This window comes from Bufo bufo, chromosome 10 (assembly GCF_905171765.1).
Source record: "Bufo bufo chromosome 10, aBufBuf1.1, whole genome shotgun sequence".
In the NCBI taxonomy this organism is placed as follows: Eukaryota; Metazoa; Chordata; class Amphibia; order Anura; family Bufonidae; genus Bufo; species Bufo bufo.
Window position 1 is genome coordinate 104,000,740 of NC_053398.1, and position 24,083 is coordinate 104,024,822.

Here is a 24,083-nt window from a genome sequence, read left to right on the forward strand (position 1 = left end):
TCTCATTATAAAAGCAGTATGGTGCGCTCATACTTCTAATTGATTTGGCACCACACAAAGAATAAGAGAATCGCATGAATTGCGATAACAATTTGGCGTCCCTGGGTGGGCAAACAGTCCCGACACGCCGATATTAAAGAACTGGAAAACGCCTGACACCATGTCCTGCCGCCCCACCCCCCCTCCTGACAGCAGCAACCTCCTGGAGGGGCCCAGCCTCGCGGGGACCAGGTAACTGGAAAAAGGGGAGAACTTTGGGGCCAATTTTTATTTTTATTTTTTATTTTATTTTATTCACCTGTCCGGTGTCTTCTGCCCCCCTAGCTCCAGCCGGACCACCACCTTCGGTGTGCAGCCCCTTGGGGAGGGACACTACACCGGAACAGAGGGGACTTGCGTTTGACGGCCGTGGTGATCCGAACGCTGGTGGGAAACAGAGGTTGTAACCTCTGGTCATCCTTTGCTTCTGGAGAACGGAATGGAGCAGGGGGCATGGGGGACCCGCTGGTCTCCCGTCTCCTAGGTGGGAGTACAGGCAGTCTTTAGGACTGCCTGAAACTCCCGCTAGAAAAAAAAGGAAAACAAAAAAAGAACAAAAACCAGCAGACCTGCAACGCAGGGAGGTCTGCCTCCTACAGACACTGAGCTAAAAGTGATTTAGCTTAGTCCCTGTAGGAAGGGTATAGCTGAAGGGGAGGAGCTTACACTTTTTGTACTTAGTTTCCGCCTCCTAGCGGCAACAGCTATACCCATGGTCAAGCCTGTCCCCCCCAATGATACAGATCAGAAAGAACTATAAATTAATTTAGAAAAATGTTTTTTTAAACTTTTTGCACACATTGAGTCTTTTTTTAACCAGCTGTGCTTCAATATTTCTGTGTTCAGCAGTTCATCGGGATGGGGGTAGAGCAGGGACCTGTCAAAGCCAGGACCAGGGCCCAGCAAATTTACTAACATTTACGCCTGGAAACAAGTGTAAATATTGGCGAAAAACTACTCCAGCCAGGGGCAGTGCAGGGCGTAAAAAGCCAGTCTTAGTAAATCACCCACCCCCGGTGGTGTCTTTAATAAAACTAGGAAATAAAATTGTTCAAGAAAAAAAAACAGCTAAAATTATTTTGGTCGCCCCAAAAAATAAAAAAGTTAGGGACATTAAACCACTAACACTTCTAAATGGTCTAGACCAGGGGTCAGCAGCCTCCAGCACGCCAGCTGTTATATAACTACAACTCCCAGCATGCTTCATTTGTTTCTACAGGAGTTTTGCAAAAAGACAGACAAGCAAAGTGTACATGGTGAGAGCCGCAGTTTGACCATGGATGGACTGCGGGAGGTTGCAGATCCCACACACCATCATAACCTGGGCCGCCAGAAACATTGATTTAGGTTCCTCAGGGTCTGAACTGCTGTACAGGGCTACCACAGAGGATTTTCAGAGTTGGTCGAGGGTCACTCGGTTCTATTGCTCCTATTAACCTTTTGGGTGTACCATAGTACATCGGAAGATAGTCATTCTCACTAAAGTCCCAGGAATCACATCAGTTTAATTTATCATCACTATTCATTTAACCCTTTAGTGACCACACACATTTTATTTTTTTAAATTGCTTTTCAAGAGCTATAACTTTTTTGTTTTTTCATCAATGTACTTGTATGAGGTCTTATTTTTTGCAGGACAAGTTATAATGCACCATTTTAAGTACATGTAATGATTGATTAAAGCAAGCTGTTTAGCTAAAACCCCCTTTGTTTACGTCAGTAAAAAAAGGCGTATTAGTGGTCACTAAGGGGTTAATAACTCTATGACACCCAATGCCCAGTATAGCTTCCAGCTGTAGTTCTATTAGAACCAGTTTCTGAGTTGGCAGCTGAAGAATCATTTTTCATATTATGGAATGAGAACTAATTGACCTGCCCAAAAATTCCCAGCACTTATTCAGACAGTGTGAATTACTGCAACACGCAAACGGTCAGGGCAGGTATGAAATCTGCAATTAACATAATATTAATGAGATATGTTTTATCATACCTGCTCCATCCTACGTCAGCCTAAATAAATGTATCATTAACAAGAAGCTGTTTTTCTGAATCACAATCCCTGATCACACTGGTTCATACAGATCCTTCACTCAAGAAAACCAAGACACAGACGCTGGGGATTATACTAAAAGCACTGCCCCACATGCAGCCAAATGCAGGCGGTATGCTTATTAAATAAAGTGCTTACTGATTGTCGGTAATGGCTGTGCGGTTTGTAAATAACCAGACTGTGCTGTGGGCCAGTACCGCATGGTCGTATGGCCTGCAGCTCTCTCTAATTAAACTAATATAGACTGCACTGTTTAGGCAATCTGCACCGTTAATGGCCACACGTTACCTTCTATACTGGGCAGCCGTTATCAATGCAGACCGACTAAACAGTACGGCCTTCATTAGTTTAATTAGAGCCCAATGTGGCCTGTATGGTAGCATCGCAACACGACGTGTGGCTGTAACCTCAGTACTCTACATAATTCACAAACAACCTGCACTGCAACGGCTGCTATGTGGGCAACCTGAAAGTTCAGAAAGTGAATGGTCTAGTTAATTTAAAGGGAACCTGTCAAGTTCAACATGGTGTCTGAGCGGCAGGCAGCGTGTTATACAGCAGTAGAAGCTGAGCAGATTGATATAACATTTTTGTGGGAAAAGATTCAGCAAAACTTTTATTTTTCCATTGAAATTCCTGCTCATTCTGAGCTTTGAAGTCAAGGAGACAGCTGTCAATAACGGATAGGACCATCTTTTAATAACTGTTCATACAGAGATACACGTAGCTGTCAATCATTGATAGGGCTGCCTCCTGGACTTCAAAGCCCAGAAAGAGCATTTAAATGAACGAAATACAAGCTTTACTGCTCAGCTCCTCCTGCTCTGTAACATGCTGCCCTGCAGCTCAAACACCATGTTCAACATGACAGGTTCCCTTTAAGTACCTTGCAGACAACACCAGTAGATCCAATTAAAATGAATCAATAATGTTAGTAGGTCACAAGGCAATACAACACCGTGGGTAGATGGGGTTTCGCATGTTCAGGCCATGACAATGGTGCAAACCAAAAGCCACGAGTTGGCGTGATTTGCAAATGTACTGAGTACTAATTGGTTGGAGACTGTTATACTGTCCATTAACAATCACCAGTCAGTTAACACTTAATTCATTCGCAAACCATTGGCCACACCACGGCACGGTCATGCAGTGGGCACCAGGTGTGACTCCACTCTTAAGTGTCATGCAATTGTAGGGGCTTCACCCTTACTGTCAAAAAGAGTAAAAGATTACCATATAACACAGTGGTGAAGCTTGGCCAACGTCATCATATACATAATTAGCCACAAGTAATTTCACCATGCAAGAGTCGGGCAAAGTAGAAGGTTTATTACATGTGTCCATGTTTTGCCTACTTACTTTATCCTCAGACTTGTAGAAGACTTTGTGTGGTGCACCAAGTGTGCTCAAGACATCTTGACTGGAATCTCCAAAATATACACAGCGCTCAGATGTCCGCGTCTTTGCTTCAGCCATCACTCCCGGACCACAACCTATGAAAACAAGGGAAAAAGACTTAGTGTCAGCAAAATGTTCTCATGTAAGGGTTATTCCCATCTCAAAAAGTGACAGCAAATCGCTAAGATATGCAACACTTCATGACTGGTAGGGGTTAGATTTTTGGTCTGGCCTTTCCTTGCACCACAGCGGCCTGGCCACAAGGCTGTGCAGGGAAAACCAATAAAGTACTGAATCAGTGCTATGGTCTAGTCATTTTCAGGATCATGAGGGGTCCCATAAAGTAATGGCTCATCCTAGCGAAACTGCCATCATTTTACAAGATGGGAATAACACTTTAAAGACCCTTTAAAAGACATTAGGTCAGACCTTTTTAAAGCTATGATTTATGTTTATAGCCCCTGACACCAATATTAAAGGGGTTCTGCAGTTTGTTTAAACTGATGATCTATCCTCTGGATAGATCATCAGCATCTGATCGGCGGGGGTCCGGCACCCGGGACCGCTGCCGATCAGCTGTTTGAGAAGGCAGCGGCGCTCCAGCAGTGCCGCGGCCTTCTCACTGTTTATCGCCGGTCAGATGCTGATGATCCATCCAGAGGATAGATCATCAGTTTAAACAAACTGCAGAACCCCTTTAACATATTACGCTGTCCAATTTGATGAAATTTCTATGATAATGTACAAATTATTGAGATGTTAAAAAAATATGTATTTTTGTCTTTCCATGTAAACATTATGGTGCCACTACATAGCAACATGTCGCGCGGTATTTAATATATGTCAATGGTGTCACAGCATGACGCGTCACATAAAATCCAACACTACTGGATTTTGTGTTGCATGTTACGTGCGACTTTTACTCCATTGACTTCAATGAAACACGTGACTCACCTGTAATATGGCTGTGACTTGGCTTCACACGACAAGTCACGCATATTTTTGTGTTGCACAACTCATCGCCATGTAGCTGTACCCTAAATTATGAAGTGCAGATATCATGTGGTCAAAGCACAGATCAGAGTGAGAGCAATGGAGGACTGTTAAAGGGGTTGCCCGAGTTATGATAAAAAATAATATAGCACTGAAAATCTGATGGGCAGCAATATATAACTAAGCTAAGCAAGTTTTATGAAAAAAAAAAAATATATATATATATATATTTCCTCATTTCCCTGGTTCTTTTCTTCTGGCCCTTTGTTTACATGCAATAAAAACAATCTCTGCCCCTCAGGGAGTGAATACAAGAGCTGCCCTGAGTGACATGTCTGCCTGCTGGGAGACTCTGCAGCATGTTGTATGTGTAGGACCACAAGTCCCAGCTGTATAATGACACTGCTAATACACACAGGATCTTCCCCCTACCTTCTTGTGCAATGCTCTCTCTAGTCTGTCAGATCCTGTGCCCAGAATGGTCACTGCTGCAGCTAGCCAGTATGTGCAGCTGAAGGGGTTAAGAATCTTAGGAGAGAGAGAGCAGACGGCAGTGAAGGGGGCGTGGCCAGCACGGTCTTGTTTACAGGCTTGTAAACGAACCTTATCAGAGCAGGGAGAGAAGCTGACATCACAGGTCATGTGACCCTCAGTGAAATCTGAGAAACCAGCCACTGGAGATAAAGTGAGTTAATTGGAAAGCTGTTACATTTGCCTAGTTAGAAACATAGAAAGAACAAAAAAATAACTCGGATAACCCCTTTAACAGAAATGTTATTGGCCCCATTACCTAATGGCCAGTATTGGTTAAAATCCTATCATTAGGATGCCTATTAGTCCAAAAAATGGCAGAAAAAAATTCCACCATTTTCTTTGATTTCACATATGCTTTTATGGTAGATTTTGTGGCTTTTTTTTTTTTACAAAACAGTGTGTTTTAGCGCATGCCACTTTTTTGCAAGCCATGCATTTTGAAAGGAAACTATGTAACCCCCTCTGATGCCACAATGGGTGTCTATGGCATAAAAATACAAAAAAATATATAATAATAAAAAATAAAAAAAAGAGGCAAAACACCAAAGCCAAACCATTTTGCGACATAAAAAAACACTGAAAAAATAGACCCAAAAAGTAAAATAAAAAAATGTTAAATGCATGTTACTGCATTTCAATAAATTCCTATAGCCTTACAGCTAACATCTGGAGGCGGTAAAACACTGGTAAAAATGCCTGTGTGAGAAACCAGCCTTATGGTGAAGTCTAATACCATCAAGTGTATGACTAAGGCCTCACGCAAAATACGGATACCTTCCGACTGCATTCCATACTTGTGTCACTCCCATCGATAGAAAGGGCTATTCTTGTTTGCAATATTGACAAGAATAGGGCATGTTCTATCATTTGAAGTATGAAAAATGGATCAGTGAAAAATATGGTCGTGTGCATGAGGCCTTAGGGTACGGCTACACGGCAACACTAGTTGTACAAGAGGTGATCCCATAGAAATGAATGAGTTCGCCGATCAAGTCACAAGAAATCAAACACTGCTGGATTTCTTGCGACAGGCATGGTGAGCCAATTCATTTCTATGGGATCACCGCTAGTCAGCTGTCGCGCAAACAGTGTTGCCGTGCAATCGAACCCTTATTCTTACGATGATTTCTTTCACACACAATAGCAGTCTATATATGTACTACTTTAAACTGTATACCGGAACAGAAGTAAAGATAGATGTCCCTGTGCTAGACCACAATGGAAGTTTGAGTTTTTCTTTAAAATAACGTATATAAAGATTTTTTGAGGTGCCTGTATATACAACAGAAGTTCATACAACCTGAAATACCTGTGCTGATGAGACGGAGCCTCAGTCCTAAAGGTCCAGATGCATCACGCAAAACGTCAACACTTTCTGCATACACGTTGCCCAGATAGCAGCTCAGAGGCATAGGAGGAGCTCTACCAGGACAGAAAACCAGGATGTAACATGGCATAACATCGGGTGAAACAAAGAAGAAAGGCTGTAAAAGTTTAAACCACTTTCTCACTTTGTATCTTGGAGGCTGTTACCGCTGTAGATGTACATGCGCTTCACCATGGCTCCATGTGGTATCTGAATCGATGCCAACCCATGGGCAAAATTAGGCTTTAAAGCAAAGAAAATAATAAGCCTTTATTATTAATGAATACAATCACCAAATAAACACATGGTGTCATACTACATGAATATTATTTAGATTCATATTTTATTTATCGCGCTTATATAGCACTGACATATTCGGCAGCGCTTAACAGACATTAGCATCAAGCTGTCCCCAATGGGGCTCACAATCTAAGTTAGTTCTTGCTCTTATAGTCATATATCAATTATAAAGGGGTTATACAACCCATAAAAATGCCGCCCCATACGCCCGGGCCTCTCACACAGGTTGTACTTACCTTGCTCCCCGGCACCCGCTCCTGGTCCCCGCTGCATCTCCCCGTTGCGCGGATGAAAACATCCGGTATCAGAGGGAGGGGAGGAAGCCAAAAACAGGCCACGACAGGTATGAGCCTCCATAACATTGCGGGTGACATGCAGCGGCGGCTGTGCAGGCGTCAGAAGCAACGCGGGTGCCAGGGAGCAAGTGAAGTACAACCTGTGCGAGAGACCCGGGCGTATGGGGAGGCATTTTTAAGGGGTTGTCCCATTACAAGTATCCCATATCCACAGTGTCTGAATGGCAGGGGTCTGACCACTGTGGCCCCTGCCGTCACTAGAACAGGGGCCTGTGTTCCTCCATTTAAATGAAGCGGCAGACAAGCATGCAAGCTGCCACTCCATTCATCTCTATGAGTCTGGCAGAAATAGCAAAGTACAAGGGAAGAGATGAATAAAGTGGTAGCACACATGTATGTCCGCTGCTCCATTCAAACAGGAAACTCGTTCTAGTGATTGGGGAGGCCCCAGTGATCACATCTCCGCCAATCAGACACGCTATCACCTATCCTGTGGATAGGGGATCCAATGTTATCTAATGGACAACCCCATTAATGTGTTAGAAATAATGATATAGATACATGGGTGAAGAGCAGTGATGGCCAGTTCGCATTGTTCGCCCGCGAACAAATGCGGGCTGCCATCTTTTCTCACGGTCCGGCGAGGCGCAGGTTAGTCCTTACCTGTGCCTGTGCGCAAGCCGGTCTGAAAACAAGTGCGGTCAGCGGGAACAGGCAGTTACGAGAACAGCCTGATGAAGGCCCCCGGTGGCTGTTCTCGGAACTGCCTGCTCCCGGTGATCGAATTTGATTTCAGACCGGCTTGCGCACAGGCACAGGTAAGGACTAACCTGCGCCTCGCCGGACTTGTGAGAAAAGATGGCATCCTGCATGTGTTCGCGGGCGAACAATGCGAACTGGCCATCACTGGTGAAGAGGACGCCAGATGTCTTACCTCATATTTGGGGGCTTCTGTCCAAGAATCCAGTTGAAAAGAGAAAGATAAACCGCGGAAGTTGAGGTGGAACAGTTGCTCAGCTGAGTTGTATACTGCAATAAACAAAGGCATAGATTACTTTGGTCTTACCCCAGGTAGACTAAAGCTATTATAATCATGGCTCCAAGCTGCTCATAGAGGAGCTAGGAGGTGTTTTTACCTCCTGGATGTGTTGCTCCGAATGACTGATCTATCTGCTCTATAGTGGGAGCTATGGCCTGCGAGTTGAAGTGAACTCCACTGGAACAATAAAAACAGGCGTAATTAGTGGAAATACATAAATATCAAATGTGTGAACAGAGGGGGTTTATAAAAGGGGCAAAGAAGCAAATACAGTAATTTCCCTTCAATCAGCAAATTATAGTCTGGAAATCCTGCTAATCCAGCATGAGACTAAAATAGTCCTTGGCAGGTTTAAAGAGTTTGTCCAGGAATGTGATATTGATTACCTGCCGTCAGAATAGGTCATCAATATCAGATCGGTGGGGATCCAACTCCTGGCACCCGCACCGATCAGTTGTTTGAAGAGGTGGCTGTGCTCTCCGGAGGGCTGCGGTCTCTTTACAGCTCACCAAGTGCAGCGCCGTACACTGTACAGTGATTGTGTTTGGTATTGTATTCACTTGAATGGGACGGAGCTGTGCACAGGCCACGTGACCGATGGATGGGGACATCGTCACTTGCCTAGGAACAGGCCTAAAGCCTCATGCACACATGAGGCTTAAGAGCGCAGGGAGAACTGCACCCTCTTCCAACAGATGATTGTCGTGGGTCCCAGTAGTCTGGGACAATCTAAGAATAACATCCTCCTTAATCCAAACCTCTCGCTCCCGTCTCCAAGACTTCCCTTGAGCTGCACCACAGCTTTAAAGAGGTTAAAGGATAATTCATCAATATCAGATCGATGGGGGTCCGGCACCCCGATGATCAGCTAGAGGCCACTGTGTTACAGTGAGCACTTCAACCTCTTTCTTGGCCAGAGACATCATGTTCACTGGTCACATATTCTAGTCACAGCTTAGTTACATTCAAGTGAATGAGCCTGAGCTGCAATACCAAGTACAGCCACTATACAATGTATGGCACTGTGCTTGGTAAGCAGTAAGCAACGCCTCCTCTCTAAACAGCTGATCAGCAGGAGTGCAAGGACTTGGACCTCCACTGATCTGGTATTAATGACCTATCCTAAGGATAGGCTATCAATATTAAATTCTCAGTCAACCCCTTTAAGCGTGCCCTAAAAGCAAATCTCTTTAGGGTGGTCTATCACATTCACTGATCTAATACTTCTCCACTCACCCTCCTTCAACATTATTCCTCAGAACCTGATCCCTTCATCCAACAGTATCTGACAGACACCATGCCCTCAGAAGCACTACATAAACGGGCCGGTGGCTGACGCATGCAGCTCATAATGTACTAAGCTATTCAGTGCCTTTTGTGCCTCCCCTACTTCCTCACAGATTGCAAGCTCTTGTGAGCAGGGCACTCACTCCTCATGTCTGAACTGCTGATTAGTTTATTACTTTGTAATGTCTAATTAAAAAATATTATTACTCACCAGTATTTTAATTTTACTTTTGACAAATCATAAACTTCTATCACCTGAAATAGGAGATAAACATTTGAGATGTCAGTGTGATCCGACTCTGGACGCCTCTACCCGTCTGTAATGGATACGTACAAGTCTCTCACCTTTAGCCTTTGATTATAAGCATCAAACAGCAGTTTGATCCCGTCCTGAGTCAGGCTGAGGATGAGGTCATGATTCAGTGGACACTGGAAGATACAGCAGGTTCATCAGAGCAAACAACCCCAATCATAGAACTCATTGGGACCATATCTAGAGGATAACCCATCAGACTGCCAAACAGAATGATCACTCAGCCTTTGTATGATTCAAGCCTTCTGAAGGACACATACGACAAGCAACTGTGCAAAACATTTTCATGCAAAACATTTTCATGCAGTCTTATATACTAATATGACAAAACTATTGTTTAAAGATTACCCATTATTTCAAAAGACTCTTCAGAATAAGCGGCCATATGTGTATACATGAGTGATAGCACTACATCTGACCATTATATTACCTGGCATTTGCAGCAGTTTTTCCCTCTGCGGCTTGATCTGTAATTTCCAGGTGTCTCTAACCTGATTGGTGGAGACTAGATGCTCAACATGTCTGCCCAAAGAATACACACAGAGACAGCAGATTCTGCTTCATTTCTCTCACTCACTCAGAATCAGCATACTGGGCATTACAGAGAAGTGCTGAGCAGTATAGATGTGAATAAAGCACTTGTGGCGACATATAATACTTACTATTAGCTATTAAATCATACCTGCGTCTCTCTGTCTCACTCAGCAGCTCACTGCTCCCCACCCCCTCCCCAGACTTCTATGAGATGATGTAGTTTGATCCTTCAGTGAGCAGGCAGCCTGTCTTAGACCCCATTTAAGGTGCCTTCACATACGGCAGATTTTGTGGCAGAAAATTCCACAACTGAAAATCAGTTCCATTCATTTGAATGGGGTAGCTAGAACATAGATTTCTGCAAGCCCCATTATGGTGAATGGAACAGATTTTTAGTCGCTGAATTTTCTGCCACGTATGAAGGCACCCTTATACTGCTTGATGTTCGGGCAGATTATTACTAACAAGCATTTGTATGGGCTCTCAGTAGCGATAATCTGCCAGTGTAAAGGTGCAGCTGATTACCCGAAAAAGCGCAAAATGCTTGTTCATCAGATAATAGGATTGTTGATGCGTTCACCTAAATCGTCTTTTGCCGGCAGTAGATCGTGCTACATCAACTCTGCTGCCAGCAAACAATGATTTTGTAAGGGGACAAGTGATGCATTAGCAATCACTCCTACCCCTGTGGAGGAGATCGCTGCATGTAAAATCAAATCAATATGCTCAAGGAAGCGTCCACACCAGAATCCGCATATATCTTAAAGGGTACATAAACCTTTGGGAGAAAGCACGATCATGCAGCAACACTTCTCAGAGTGCTCTGCTCTGTCAGTTTTTATAAGCTCTGTTCAGCCTGTGGTGTACGGATCCTATATACTTTATGTGGTTCCGTGCTCTACGTGCTGAACAGAGTGGATGAAAGCCGACAGTGCAGAGCGCTCTGCTACATGATCATGCTTTCTCCTAAAGGTTTAGGTCCACTTTAACATGCAATGTGGAGCGTGCACGCTACTGCGTATGCCCGGTTACCGGACATGCATCGCACGGACACGTCTAAGGCTTGGGTTCATACTGCCCGGGACTCTGCCCCTGGCTCAATTACTGCCCTCCCATGGTTGGCGGGACTACCATGCCCTTTGCATTCACATGTCTTTTACGGCGCACCAGACCATTTTGATTCTGTCTTCCATAAACCGAATGGCGTCATTAATCGACCCTAAAGGCCCTTTATTGCCGATAACTGAACATCCCAACTTTCCCCCGGCACGGTCGACTGGACCCTTCCTTACGGGCACGCGAAGCCGCCCTCTCCGGTTCTGTCATGTCCTCTCAGGTTCTGCATTGAAGCCCCTATCTCATATACTGGACACTCCGACCCCCTCCGCCCGTGGCTTTTTTGAGTTCTTACAGCTTCGTTATTTCCACTCCTCTTTGGCCAAGACTCATAATTTATCCCGCAACCTAACGGACTTTGAAAAGATGTGTCTTTCCCCCTCTGCGGTCCTACGTCCTGTATCTTCTGTTTACAAGCTGCTTATACACCGGCGGTCCTTGTGCCCTCCCCCGTTTTGCCAGGCATGGGAATGTGACTTAGGGAGGCAGTATACCCCTGCTCAATGGAACAAATGTTTCTTGTTGTCTCACAAATCCACGATTTCTACCAAAGCTCAAGAAACGAGTTATAAAATTGTCTCTAGGTGGTACAGAGTGCCGGTGCTGCTCCACTGATGGTCCCCGACAGTATCGGATCGTTGCTGGAGATGTCTTACGGAGGAGGGCACAATGCTCCATGTCTGGTGGCAGTGTAGTGTGCTGCGCCCTTTCTGGGACTTTGTCCACAAAACGGTCACTGAGGTCACCATGCAGAACTCCCCAGAGACCTTTTTGCTGTTTGATAGCATTCTGAATGCCCCAGCTTATAAGAAATCTCTATTAAAATACATGATACAGGCGGCGAAAGCGGTGATCCCCAGACGCTGGAAATCCACCTCTCCCCCCTCCCCTGAGGAGTGGTTTGAGGAAATTGCTCTCTACCAGAGGTTGGAAGACCTTATCAGTGTAACACCCTCAGATGCGTCCCGGTTCGTGAAGACCTGGGGCCCCTGGGATGACTTTCGCTCTACATCCTTGTTTTGAGACACCAGGGTTGAGGCCCTCCTCGCTATGCTGTAGCCCCCCCCCCCCCGCTGTCTCGTTTGTTTGTCTCCTATGTCTATTGTCTTTTTTCTTTGTGTTCGTTTGGATGCCTGTAGTTATAGGATTATACATTTGCCTTTTTGTTCAGTCTATGTACTTGAAAATTATCTCTTATGCTTACTTTCTGTACTGCACCATTGGTATTATTCTTGTCGTTGACACTGTTCAATGCTGATTTGATTATTCTGGAAAAACCCTAATAAAACATTAATATACAAAATGTGGAGCGTGTCAATTTATGTTGTGGATATCGGCCACAGGTTCCTCCATTTGCAAGGCAGAGGATGAACTCTGCATCAAATTTGCAGAGTTTAGACACCATTTGTAGTGGCTTTTGGTCACATACGCTGCAGATTTTACACTGAAAAATACACATTTTTTCCGCTACACAAAGCCAAAGGGTGGTTTCAAAAGGTTTTGTTTTGTTTTGGGAAATTGGAAATTTATGATGCAATTATAACAGCTAAAGCTAGAAGTGAACCCATCAAGCATAAGAAAGTACTAACTGTACGTTTTTTTTTAATCCACATCTGGCTCTGGCTAACAAAAACTGCATAAAAAACTGACACAAAACTGCAGCATTTTTCCAAGAATTGCTGTGCGTTAAATCAACCTAAAATTGACATTGCCTCTTCCAATGCCGTCTTCAGCCAGAGCCCTGCTGGATGTGCCCACATCTCTCCATATCACCACAGCCAGCATTGTTGGCTGATCAGGAAAATGATGCCTGCTGATGATCTCTCGCCTGGTTGCCTATTTGAAGGGGTTCTCCAGTAATGCTATAAAATGGACTCCAGCAACCCATCCTAGAATATGACTAGAATGGGTTGCCTCCACTTGTAGAGTTGGTTAATAGGGGGTGAGGGGACACGGGGCTTCAGTACACTGTACTCTAGTGCTGCATTCACTTTGCAGTCAGGTGTCACGGCCACGGTTTTGGCCGTGACTCCTTGGGAGCCGCATACAGTTGGCCGCGGTTTGGGTTGTAGTTTCAACCGCAGCTTGAGGCATTATGTTGTTAGCCTCAAGTGCGGTTGCCGCGGACAACAGCTTTGTGTGCGGTTCCCTTGGAGTTGTGTGCGTGTTTGTATGCACTCTGTGTTGTGTGGTGTGCACTTACATGTTCCCCTCACTGTGGTTGCCCGTGGCAACGTTTAGTCGTTGTGTACATGTGGTGGCAGTGTCCCGGCCTTCGGGCTGACTCCCAGGACATGAGTGCCACCCATGTCGTTGCCTGCGGCAACAGCCACAGTGTGTCTCGTGTTTTGGACACTTCTCCTTTAAGTGTGTGTTTCCCTTCCCTGGCTTGGAAGGGTTAACTTCCTTCCTAGTGTGTGTGTGCACTGGGTGTGTCCGATTGTGGGTGTGGCTGCATGGGCTATAAAGCCTCAGTTTAGACCTGATGTCTGAGGGGTACTCCAGCCTTGTTGTAAGCTGGAGGAACTCTCCTGGTCACATTTCCATCTGCCAGTGAGGGCCACCCTTGTGGTCATAAATTGTGATTCTCTATGTTTATGAGGTTGTGTGTTTACTTCATGTATGGTGTTTGGTAGATGTTTGTTTGGTCGTTTCTTATTGCAGCATATGGTTTCCTGTGATGTGTGTGGTGTGCTCTGTCTTTGGTGTTTGTGGACAGCAGCACTTGGGTTCCAGGTTGTGTGTCTGTGGCAGGTAAGTGTGGTACTAGGCTCACTTACCTGTCACTGCCATATGTCTGTTTATGTTTCCTTGTCTGTGTTGCTTGGCCACTTTAGACTCCTGTTCCTCCGTGTCCAGGAGGAACGGGCTGTCTACCCAGCTCCTAGTTTAGGGCCATCTTGAGGGCTAGCAGGGACTTCAAGGTTCCGGAGCATGAGCCCTCCTACCATCAAGGTCGGCTCATGTAGCTAGGAGTCAGGGTCAGGTTAGGGATGCGATTAGGAGGTCACCTGCTCCCTATCCTGTTGGCCTGGTCGAGCAGCGACCACTCCATCTGCTGATACCGCACGGCTGAGGGTTTTCCCCATCCTCAGCCGTGACATCAGGCTGGTCAGCCATGACAGCATATCTATTATACCTGCCGAGTTCCTGCTCTACAACAGATAGTAACGGAGGGATTGTGTATGAGATATGCGGCCAAGCTGTGTAGCCTGAAAGCAAAGCTCAGCAATGTGAAGTGAATACAGCAGCGGTGCCAGACTGCAGTGTAGAGGGGCCTGGCCCACCCCTCATTCCCCTAAGCAGCTCTACAAGTGGAGACAACCCATTCTAGAATGGTTTGCTGGAGGCCATTTTTATATTGTTCCTGGAAATTCCCTTTCAAGTGTAATCAGCCAGTCATTCCTTATCTGCAGATATTAGTATGAATCTTTGCCTGGCTCCTGTGTGTTCTGACCTGATCCTGACTCCTGTTTTGACCATTACCTTGTTCCTGAATATCACTCCTGTCTCGCCGTTGGGATTATTCGTCTGGTACTGGTTGTTTTACTCCTGATTCTGATCCTGAACTCTGTTCCTAACTACACAACTACTTTATGAACATTATTGCCTATAATCTCTGACTATTCTGGAGGCCACGAACTCAGAATCCAACCAGAATTCATCTCAGGAGTTATGGGAGATTCTTTAGAATCCACACTTCAGTCCAGCCAGTGCCACACCGACTATGGCTTAGATGGTCCACCTCTCCAGGGTGAAGAACAACAGGTTTTTATCAATGGCAGCTGACTGTGACGTGCTTCAAATCAGAGAAACCTACCTGCTCGCTATACAGGTTCTGCACATTCCGGATGGTCCTGCAATGCTTCTGGAGGATTGCTACTGCCTGAGCCAGGGGCATTCCTATAAAGGAAAGGTGATATTAGTATCTGTCCTGGTTTAGGTCAACATTAAAGACCACTCAAATATGCACTTCTACTAAGATAAAGTAAATGACATAACAAAAGCAAAGATGTTAAGTTTCTCATATATAACATAAAAGGTGGGCGGCATAAAAAGACTGGTCCTATGTCAACTCATTCATGTGATTGACAACCCCAAAAACATTTCTGATGCAAATTATCTTTATGGTCGGATAATGGGTGCTTAACTATCAAGGATTTGCAAAAAAATGCAAAACTTGAATAATCTGGTAAAACAAGCAAGTGCAATAAACCAGAGCTCACTGACAGTCTACAACAGAAGAAGGAAGACCCTACCCTTACGAGGGCTTACATTCTATAAAAGAAGGAAAGAAACAGCAGGTGAGGACAGAAGCTGCTTATTTCGTTGTGCGGTCAAGACGGGGTTATTGCAGGTTGCAAGCTTTTCATAAGATGTGTATTTTCAGGGTGCCTCTGAACGTGCAATGGTTAGCTAGTGAAAGGACTAGCAGAAAGGATAATTAATATATATATATATATATATATATATATATATATATATACTGCCTGTTCAAAAGAAAAGTCGTCACCTGGATTTAACTAAGCAAATAGTTATGAGCCTCCTATTGGATAATTACTGCACGGGCGATTATCTTTTAGCTGGCAACACGTTTTTTAACCCCAACTGGGGTTGCTTCTTTTTTAAATCAGATAATTTTTATTTGGTTTTTCAAAAAATCACGAAAAAGCAAAGGAAGACAGTCTGTACAGCATACATGCAACAGTTGATGACAAAAATACCATAGCATTACATGATCGGACAGATAGTTACTTACATAAGTATCACAAGTAACATAAACCATGGTACAAGAAGCACCTAAAATCACGTATTCTAGTTACAAAGTATATCTGGTACAGAACCACATTTCCCATGCAATAATTTATCAACAGTAAACCAACCCTCCCTACCCAACTAAAGCCCAGTACCCCCCCCCCCCCCCTTCCCTACCCGAGGGATGGAGCGGATCCAAACTCCAAGATTGGACATCTTATTAACATGTCAAAGGCACATCCATTGGTGTACACCTCCTGTCTGTGTATCAGACCTCTGCACACCCGACCTGCGTAGTACTACACACCTTCATACAGCATACATCCAGAGTAAAATAGGATAGAGGAGATAGAGAGCCTACATAAACCAATACTGCGCCTCTTCCTACCCCGTAGTCCAACTACGAGGAAAGGCTAAACCGGACACTGTAGCCTGCATTTCTCCCAGTTATCCCATATTTTGTCATACTTCCCAGCACAGTTTCTTTTAACATACACACTTTTCTCTAAGCGTGGGGTTGCTTCTTAAACAACCATGTCGAAAGACACATCTCGTAGTCGTGGAAAAGATGTTAGTCTGTTTGAGAAGAGTCAAATCATTGGCATGCATCAAGCAGAGAAAACATCTAAGGAGATTGCAGAAACTACTAAAATTGGGTTAATAACTGTCCAACGCATTATCAAAAACTGGAAAGAATAGTGGGGACCCATCGTATTCGAGGAAGAAATGTGGCGGGAAAAAAATCCTGAATGATCGTGATCGGCGATCACTTAAACGTTTGGTGAAATCAAATCGAAGAAAAACAACAGTAGAACTCAGGGCTATGTTTAATAGTGAAAGTAAGAGCATTTCCACAGGCACAATGCGAAGGGAACTCAAGGGATTGGGACTGAACAGCTGTGTAGCCGTAAGAAAACCACTAATCAATGAGGCAAACCATAAAAAAAAGGCTTCAATTTGCTGGGGAGCATAAAGATTGGACTCTGGAGCAATGGAAGAAGGTCATGTGGTCTGATGAGTCCAGATTTACCCTGTTCCAGAGTGATGGGCGCATCAGGGTAAGAAGAGAGGCAGATGAAGTGATGCACCCATCATGCCTAGTGCCTACTGTACAAGCCTGTGGGGGCAGTGCTATGATCTGGGGTTTCTGCAGTTGGTCAGGTCTAGGTTCAGCAACAGTATGTGCTCCAAGAATGAGGTCAGCTGACTACCTGAACATACTGAATGACCAGGTTATTCCATCAATGGATTTGTTCTTCCCTGATGGCACGAGCATAATCCAAGATGACAATGCCAGGATTCATCGGGCTCAAATTGTGAAAGAGTAGTTCAGGGAGCATGAGACATCATTTTCACACATGGATTGGCCACCACAGAGTCCAGACCTTAACCCCGTTGAGAATCTTTGGGATGTGCTGGAGAAGGCTTTGTGCAGCAGTCAGACTCTACCTTCATCAATGCAAGATCTTGGTGAAAAATTAATGCAACACTGGATGGAAATAAATCTTGTGACATTGCAGAAGCTTATCGAAACAATGCCACAGCGAATGCGTGCCGTAATCAAAGCTAAAGGCTTTTTTTTGGTGGCGACTTTTTTTTTGGACAGGCAGTGTATATACACAATGCATTAGGAAAGTCTTCAGGCTCTCACTTTTTTCAGACTTTGCTATGTTGCAGCCTTGTGCTGAAATCAAAAGAATTCAAGTTCTCTCCCCACAATCTGCACTCAGTACCCCATGATGAGAAAGTAAAAACAGAAATTTAGAATTCTTTGCTCATTTATTAAAAAGGAAAAACAAAAATTTTAGTATAGACTCTTTGACACTTGAAATTTATCTCTGGGGCCTCGCATTTCTCTTGATCATCTTTGAGATGTTTCTTCACCTTGACCTGGAGTCTACCTGTGGCAAATTCAGTTGATGACATGATTTGGAAAGACACAGACCTATCTATACAAGGTCTCACAGCTGATAATGCATATCAGAGCAAAAACCAAGCCATGAGGAAGAAAGAACTGCCTGTAGAGCTCAGAGACAGGATTGTGTGGAGGCACAGATCTGGAGAAGAGTACAAAAAACGTCTGCTCCACTGAAAGTTCCCAAGAGCTCAGTGGCCTTCATAATTCTTAAATAGAAGAAGTCTGGAACAGCCAGGACTCTTCCTAGAGCTGGTCACCAAACTAAGTAATCAGGGGAAAAGGACCTTGGAAAGGGAGGAGACCAAGAACCCAATGGTCACTCTGGGTGTGTTCCAAAGATCTTGTGTGCAGATGGGAGAAACTTCCAGAAGGTCAACCATCACTGCAGCACTCTACCAATCCGAGCTTTATGGCAGAGTGGTCAGAAAGAAGCCTATCCTAAGTAAAAGACACATAAAAGTTGCCTAAAGGCACCTAAAGGACTCTCAGACTGGGAGAAACAAGATCCTCTGGTCTGATGAAACCAAGATTAACCTTTTTGGCATCAATTCTAAGCTCAGAGGAAACCAGTCACTGCTCATCATCTGCCCAATACCACCCCTACAGTAAAGCATGGTGGTGGTAGCATTATGCTGTGGGAGTGTTTTTTAGTGGCTGGGACAGGGAGACTGGTCAGGGTTGAGGGAAAGCTGAATGGAGCAAAGCACAGAGATATTCTTAATGTAAACCGGTGGACCGCAGACTGGGTCGAAGGTTTACCTTCTAACAAGACAATGACACTAATCACACAGTCAAGACAATGCAGGAGTGGCTTAGGAACAACTCTGTGAATGTCCTTCAATAGTCCAGAGCCCTGACCTGAACCCAATCGAACATCTCTGGAGAGATCTGAAAATGGTTGTCCACCGACAGTCCCCATCCAACCTGACAGAGCTTGAGAGGATCTGCAGGGAAGAACGGCACAAAATTCCCAAATCCAGGTGTGCAAACCTTGTGGCATCACACCCAAGAAGACTGGAGGCTGTAATCGCTGCCACAGGGGCTTCAACTAAGTCCTGAGCAAAGGGTCTGAATACTTATGTCAATGCAAGATTTTAGGTTTTCCTTTTCAATAAATTAGCAAAGATTTCAAACATTCTGTTTTCACTGAGTGCAGAATGATGGGGAACAATTTATAAATTTATTTTGGCAAAAGGCTGCAACATACCAAAAGGTAGTAGGGAGAAGATTGGAAATTAGCAAATGTTGTGCCCATTCACAAGAAAGATAGTAGGGAGGAATCGGGCAACTATAGGCCAGTAAGCCTGACATCAATAGTGGGGAAATTAATGGAAACCATACTTAAGGAGAGGATTGTGGAACATCTAAAATCCCATGGATTGAAAGATGAAAAACAGCATGGGTTTACTTCAGGGAGATCATGTCAAACTAATCTTATTGATTTTTTTGATTGGGTGACTAAAATAATAGATGGAGGAGGTGCAGTAGACATCGCTTATCTAGACTTAAGTAAGGCTTTTGATACTGTCCCACATAGAAGGCTTATCAATAAAGTGCAGTCATTGGGCTTGGACTCCCATATTGTTGAATGGATTAGGCAGTGGCTGAGGGACAGGCAACAGAGGGTTGTAGTCAATGGAGTATATTCAGACCAAGGTCTTGTTACCAGTGGGGTACCTCAGGGATCTGTTCTGGGACCCATATTGTTTAATATCTTTGTCAGCGAAATTGCAGAAGGCCTCAATGGTAAGGTGTGTCTTTTTGCTGATGACACAAAGATTTGTAACAGGGTTGATGTTCCTGGAGGAATACACCAAATGGAAAATGACTTAGGAAAACTAGAGGAATGGTCAAAAATCTGGCAACTAAAATTTAATGTTGATAAGTGCAAGATAATGCACCTGGGACGTAAAAACCCAAGAGCAGAATATAAAATCAGTGATACAGTCCTAACCTTAGTATCTGAGGAAAGGGATTTAGGGATCATTATTTCAGAAGACTTAAAGGTAGGCAGACAATGTCATAGAGCTGCAGGAAATGCTAGCAGAATGCTTGGGTGTATAGGGAAAGGCATTACCAGTAGAAAGAGGGAGGCGCTCATGCCGCTCTACAGAGCACTAGTGAGACCTCATGTGGAGTATTGTGCTCAGTACTGGAGACCATATCTCCAGAAGGATGTTGATACTTTGGAGAGAGTTCAGAGAAGAGCTACTAAACTGGTACATGGATTGCAGGATAAAACTTACCAGGAAAGATTAAAGGACCTTAACATGTATAGCTTGGAAGAAAGAAGAGACAGAGGAGATATGATAGAAACTGCTAAATACATAAAGGGAATCAACAAGGTAAAAGAGGAAAGAATATTTAAAAGTAGAAAAACTTCTACAAGAGGACATAGTTTTAAATTAGAGGGGCAAAGGTTTAAAAGTAATATCAGGAAGTATTACTTTACTGAGAGAGTAGTGGATGCATGGAATAGCCTTCCTGCAGAAGTGGTAGCTGCAAATACAGTGGAGGAGTTTAAGCATGCATGGGATAGGCATAAGGCCATCCTTCATATAAGATAAAGCCAGGGGCTATCCATAGTATTCAGTATATTGGGCAGACTAGATGGGCCAAGTGGTTCTTATCTGCCGACACATTCTATGTTTCTAGGTGAAAAGGTGAAAGGGTCTGAAGACTTTCCAAATACAATATTATATATATATATATATATATATATATATATATATATATGCACTGGTATCAAAGGGAGAAGGCAAAGAGCGCTCGGCTTACAGAATTCAGTGTAAGAAGATTCAGTATTTCAGATAACGCATTATTACCAGGTGGAATTCCTTAGGTGCTGAAAACTTTCTCTACAATGGTGAAGTAAAAAAAAAAATAAAAGTTTGACAATGGCCGCTTCCAAAATGAGTCATCCCAGGATGTTTGTGGTGTCACAATGACACAGGAAATGGGAGTCCAGAGTCCTTATAAATCAGGTGACGGCATGTGCCAAAAACATTCAGAAACAAACATGATCAGGATGTTCCTGATATAATAATACATAACCCATACTTCTTATGTGTCACGTATGCCTTGCCATGTAAGACATATACGGTGAATGTCTTTTGCTTTCCCCACTGTTATATAGTCTACACTTCATGTAAAGCACAAAGATGAACCACAAAAATGAATGCTAGGATTTTAAGAGAAAGAGAGATTCCTGATAGTTACCATGGTTAGCATGGTGGCTCAGTGGTTAGCACTGGTCCTAGGTTTTAATCAGACCAAGGACAACTTCTGCATGGAGTTTGTAAGTTCTGCCAGTGTTTGCATGGTTTAAATCTACACACCAAGGGACTGCGGGTCCCTATCTTAGATGCCGCATGAAAGATATGACATTTGCGGTTTGTTATTAATATTTTACTCACTTATATAGCGCTGACATATTCACAGACATTATCATTGTTTGCTGTCTCCACAGTCTAAATTCCCTTTTACTATGTCTTTGGAGTGTAGGAGGAAACCTGAATACCCAGACGAACCCCACGTAAACACGGGGAGAACATACAAACTCCATGCAGATGTTGTCCTTGGTCAGATTTGAACCCCGGACCCCAGCACTTGAAGGCACCAATGCTGCCTATTTGTACAATTGTTCGTTCCCAATAACTGTCCTGACTATCACCCCGTCTAGATGGGCTCTTAGCCACCACCACAATCCCAGCAGTATTCAGACCACTGTAACCCTTCAGTAGCAATGTACGAGTAAGCGGTCGTCATAGACTGTGCTGATGCCTAGTCTCGAAGAGCAGCCATTCGCCATTCTAAGGGCTGTATTACATTAAAAGATCAGGCAGACGGTTATCGAGGGGGAAGCGTTCCTTCCAGGTATCGCCTGCTCTTCAGTGGAGGAGACCGCTGCTATTACATGCAGTGATCTCTTCCACAGTATCGGGAGAAGTGATCGCTAATGCCATCGCTCGTCTCCATACTGACTAGTTGTTTGCCGGCAGCAGAGCATGATTAAACAGCACAATCTATCGCCAGAAAACGATGATTTTTAAGCATGCTAAAAAATCTGGATTACCCAATGAACAAGCTCGTTCGAGCAGACAATCTGCTGGTGTAATACAGCCCTAAAGGGGCAGGTAAGAAGAGATGCAGCAGGGAAATGGAGGGAAGGTGAATATTTATACAGTTTTAAAGGGTTCTGTCAGTCCCTACATGTTATAGAGGACCTAGGACACTAAACATACCACAAAGTGTCCTCTACGACACCAGCAGTAATCCGTGGGGAAAACGTGGAAGTGTTTCCCTGCTGCCGCTCCAGCACCGGAAAAGAGGTAATTATTACACAGTGCGCAGGTAACTCTGTGAAATGAAGGAGAGGACAGGTCCTCCGTGGTAAGATATACTCTTTGTATCTAAGAATTGATGATCATCCTCTGCTAACTCAGAATTTCCTAACAGGGAGTATGAAAATGTGTTTTCTAACCCAGGCAACTACTTAAAAGGAAGTCTGTCAGCAGCTTTGCTGAACAAAACGGCTTACAGATATAGACAGGAAGTAATACACACGTCTGAGGCTACTTTAACACTAGTGTTTTTTGCGGATCTGTCATGGATCTGCAAAAACGCTTCCGTTACAATAATACAAACGCATGCATCTGTCATGAACGGATCTGGTTGTATTATGTCTTCTATAGCCATGATCCGTTTTCTATTGTGCCGGATTGTGGCCGAGAAAACCGTTTGGCTCCGCTTCGTCAGGCGGACAGCAAAGCGCTGCAGGCGCTAGTGTAAAAGTAGCCTGATTCTGCTTTTAATCAATAGACTGCTGTAAGAGAAAACTCTGAATGCTGCTGGCTCTGCTCCCACAAGTGCACCGGGGCAGGCCTGCAGTCCTTCAGGCTCAGTACATTAGCAGCTCCACAGCGCCTCCCCTCTGCTGTGAGTTACTGGTGTACTATCCAACCAGGAGACACATCCAGCCACCACTTACAGTAAGGCTCCATTCACATGTCCGCAAATGGGTCCGCATCCGTTCCGCAATTTTGCGGACCCATTCATTCTCTATAGGGACGGAATGGATGCGGACAGCACACAGTGTGTGTACAGCTGCGTACAAGAATAGGCATTTCTAAAGGGGTGCCGGGCAATTTGCGGGTCCACAACACACCACGGACGTGTGAATGGAGCCTAAAGGATAGGGGCTGTGGAGTTACTCATACGCTCAGTCTGTGAGGCCCCGTCCAAGTGCTATTGCGGGAGTGGCGCCTGCGGCATTCAAAATTAATTTTTACAGCGATTCACTGATTCAAAGCAGGGACAGAGATATGTATTACCTCCAAGCGACACTGCCTTCTCAATCAGCTAATCGGCGAAGGTCCTGGATGTCGGACCCCACCGATCAGATACTGATGACCTATGCTGAGGATAGGTCATCAATAAATAAATAAAAATACTTGGAAAACCTTTTTAACTGTTCTATTATTTCCTTTGTGATCAGCGGCACTAGAAGTGTCTGGAAGTCAAGCCTCATCTTCCTGCTATACTGAAAAAAATGCACATTTGTCCAAGCTGAACATTCATAATCAGTTTGATTATATAACAAACTTACCTGGACATGGTGAACCTAAAGGTGTAGTCACTTGTTGCTGTCATATCACGCTTATTGCCTCGATGTGACTGCAACATGTGAACACAGCTAGGCTTAACCCACCTGTCATCAGATCCTGGTCAACATAGTCTCCATTTCTAAATGCTTATGCAATAAATAAATCCTACCTAAGGTAAATTCCCATTGCTGGTTGCCCAGGGATCTCTCTGGTACAACCTCCAGATCCAGCATTGGCTCAGGGCAGGGAGATTCTTGGAGGTCAGCTGAGATCCAGAATGTTGCCACGTCTGAACCTGCAAAGACATAGGAAGAACCACAGGTGATCATCAGACATTGGGCTTTCATTCATGTGGATGCGGAGTCTAGGTCAGATAAATGGATCCAGAAAAACGCAGCTAGAAGTCTCCATAAATGCTACAAAACAAGCCATTCTTCATTTTTACGGACATGCTCGAGGTTTAATTATTATCAGTTATATTTCTATTCCAGTTACTACCGTGAGTTTCTAATTATACCGTTGTCTGTAATGGAAACAGC

At 44.2% G+C, this 24,083-nt stretch overlaps 1 protein-coding gene across 3 annotated transcripts in view; it reads right to left on the reverse strand.

Annotated features, from left to right (window-relative positions):
• Positions 1 to 24,083, reverse strand: part of PHAF1 (phagosome assembly factor 1) — a 64,862-nt gene that overhangs the window by 33,184 nt on the left and 7,595 nt on the right. For 2 of the 3 annotated variants that reach the window (XM_040408996.1, XM_040408999.1), the window contains exons 2-10: positions 23,714 to 23,839; positions 15,086 to 15,168; positions 9,648 to 9,731; positions 9,514 to 9,557; positions 8,113 to 8,192; positions 7,911 to 8,005; positions 6,526 to 6,623; positions 6,324 to 6,436; positions 3,449 to 3,582 (exon numbers count right to left, since the gene is read on the reverse strand). In XM_040408996.1, coding sequence (XP_040264930.1) covers positions 3,449 to 3,582; positions 6,324 to 6,436; positions 6,526 to 6,623; positions 7,911 to 8,005; positions 8,113 to 8,192; positions 9,514 to 9,557; positions 9,648 to 9,731; positions 15,086 to 15,168; positions 23,714 to 23,777 — 795 coding nt within the window. In that variant the 5' untranslated portion in view covers positions 23,778 to 23,839. Of the gene's footprint in view, positions 1 to 3,448; positions 3,583 to 6,323; positions 6,437 to 6,525; positions 6,624 to 7,910; positions 8,006 to 8,112; positions 8,193 to 9,513; positions 9,558 to 9,647; positions 9,732 to 15,085; positions 15,169 to 23,713; positions 23,843 to 24,083 lie in introns of all 3 variants that reach the window. The other variant, XM_040408997.1, reaches the window with a different exon arrangement.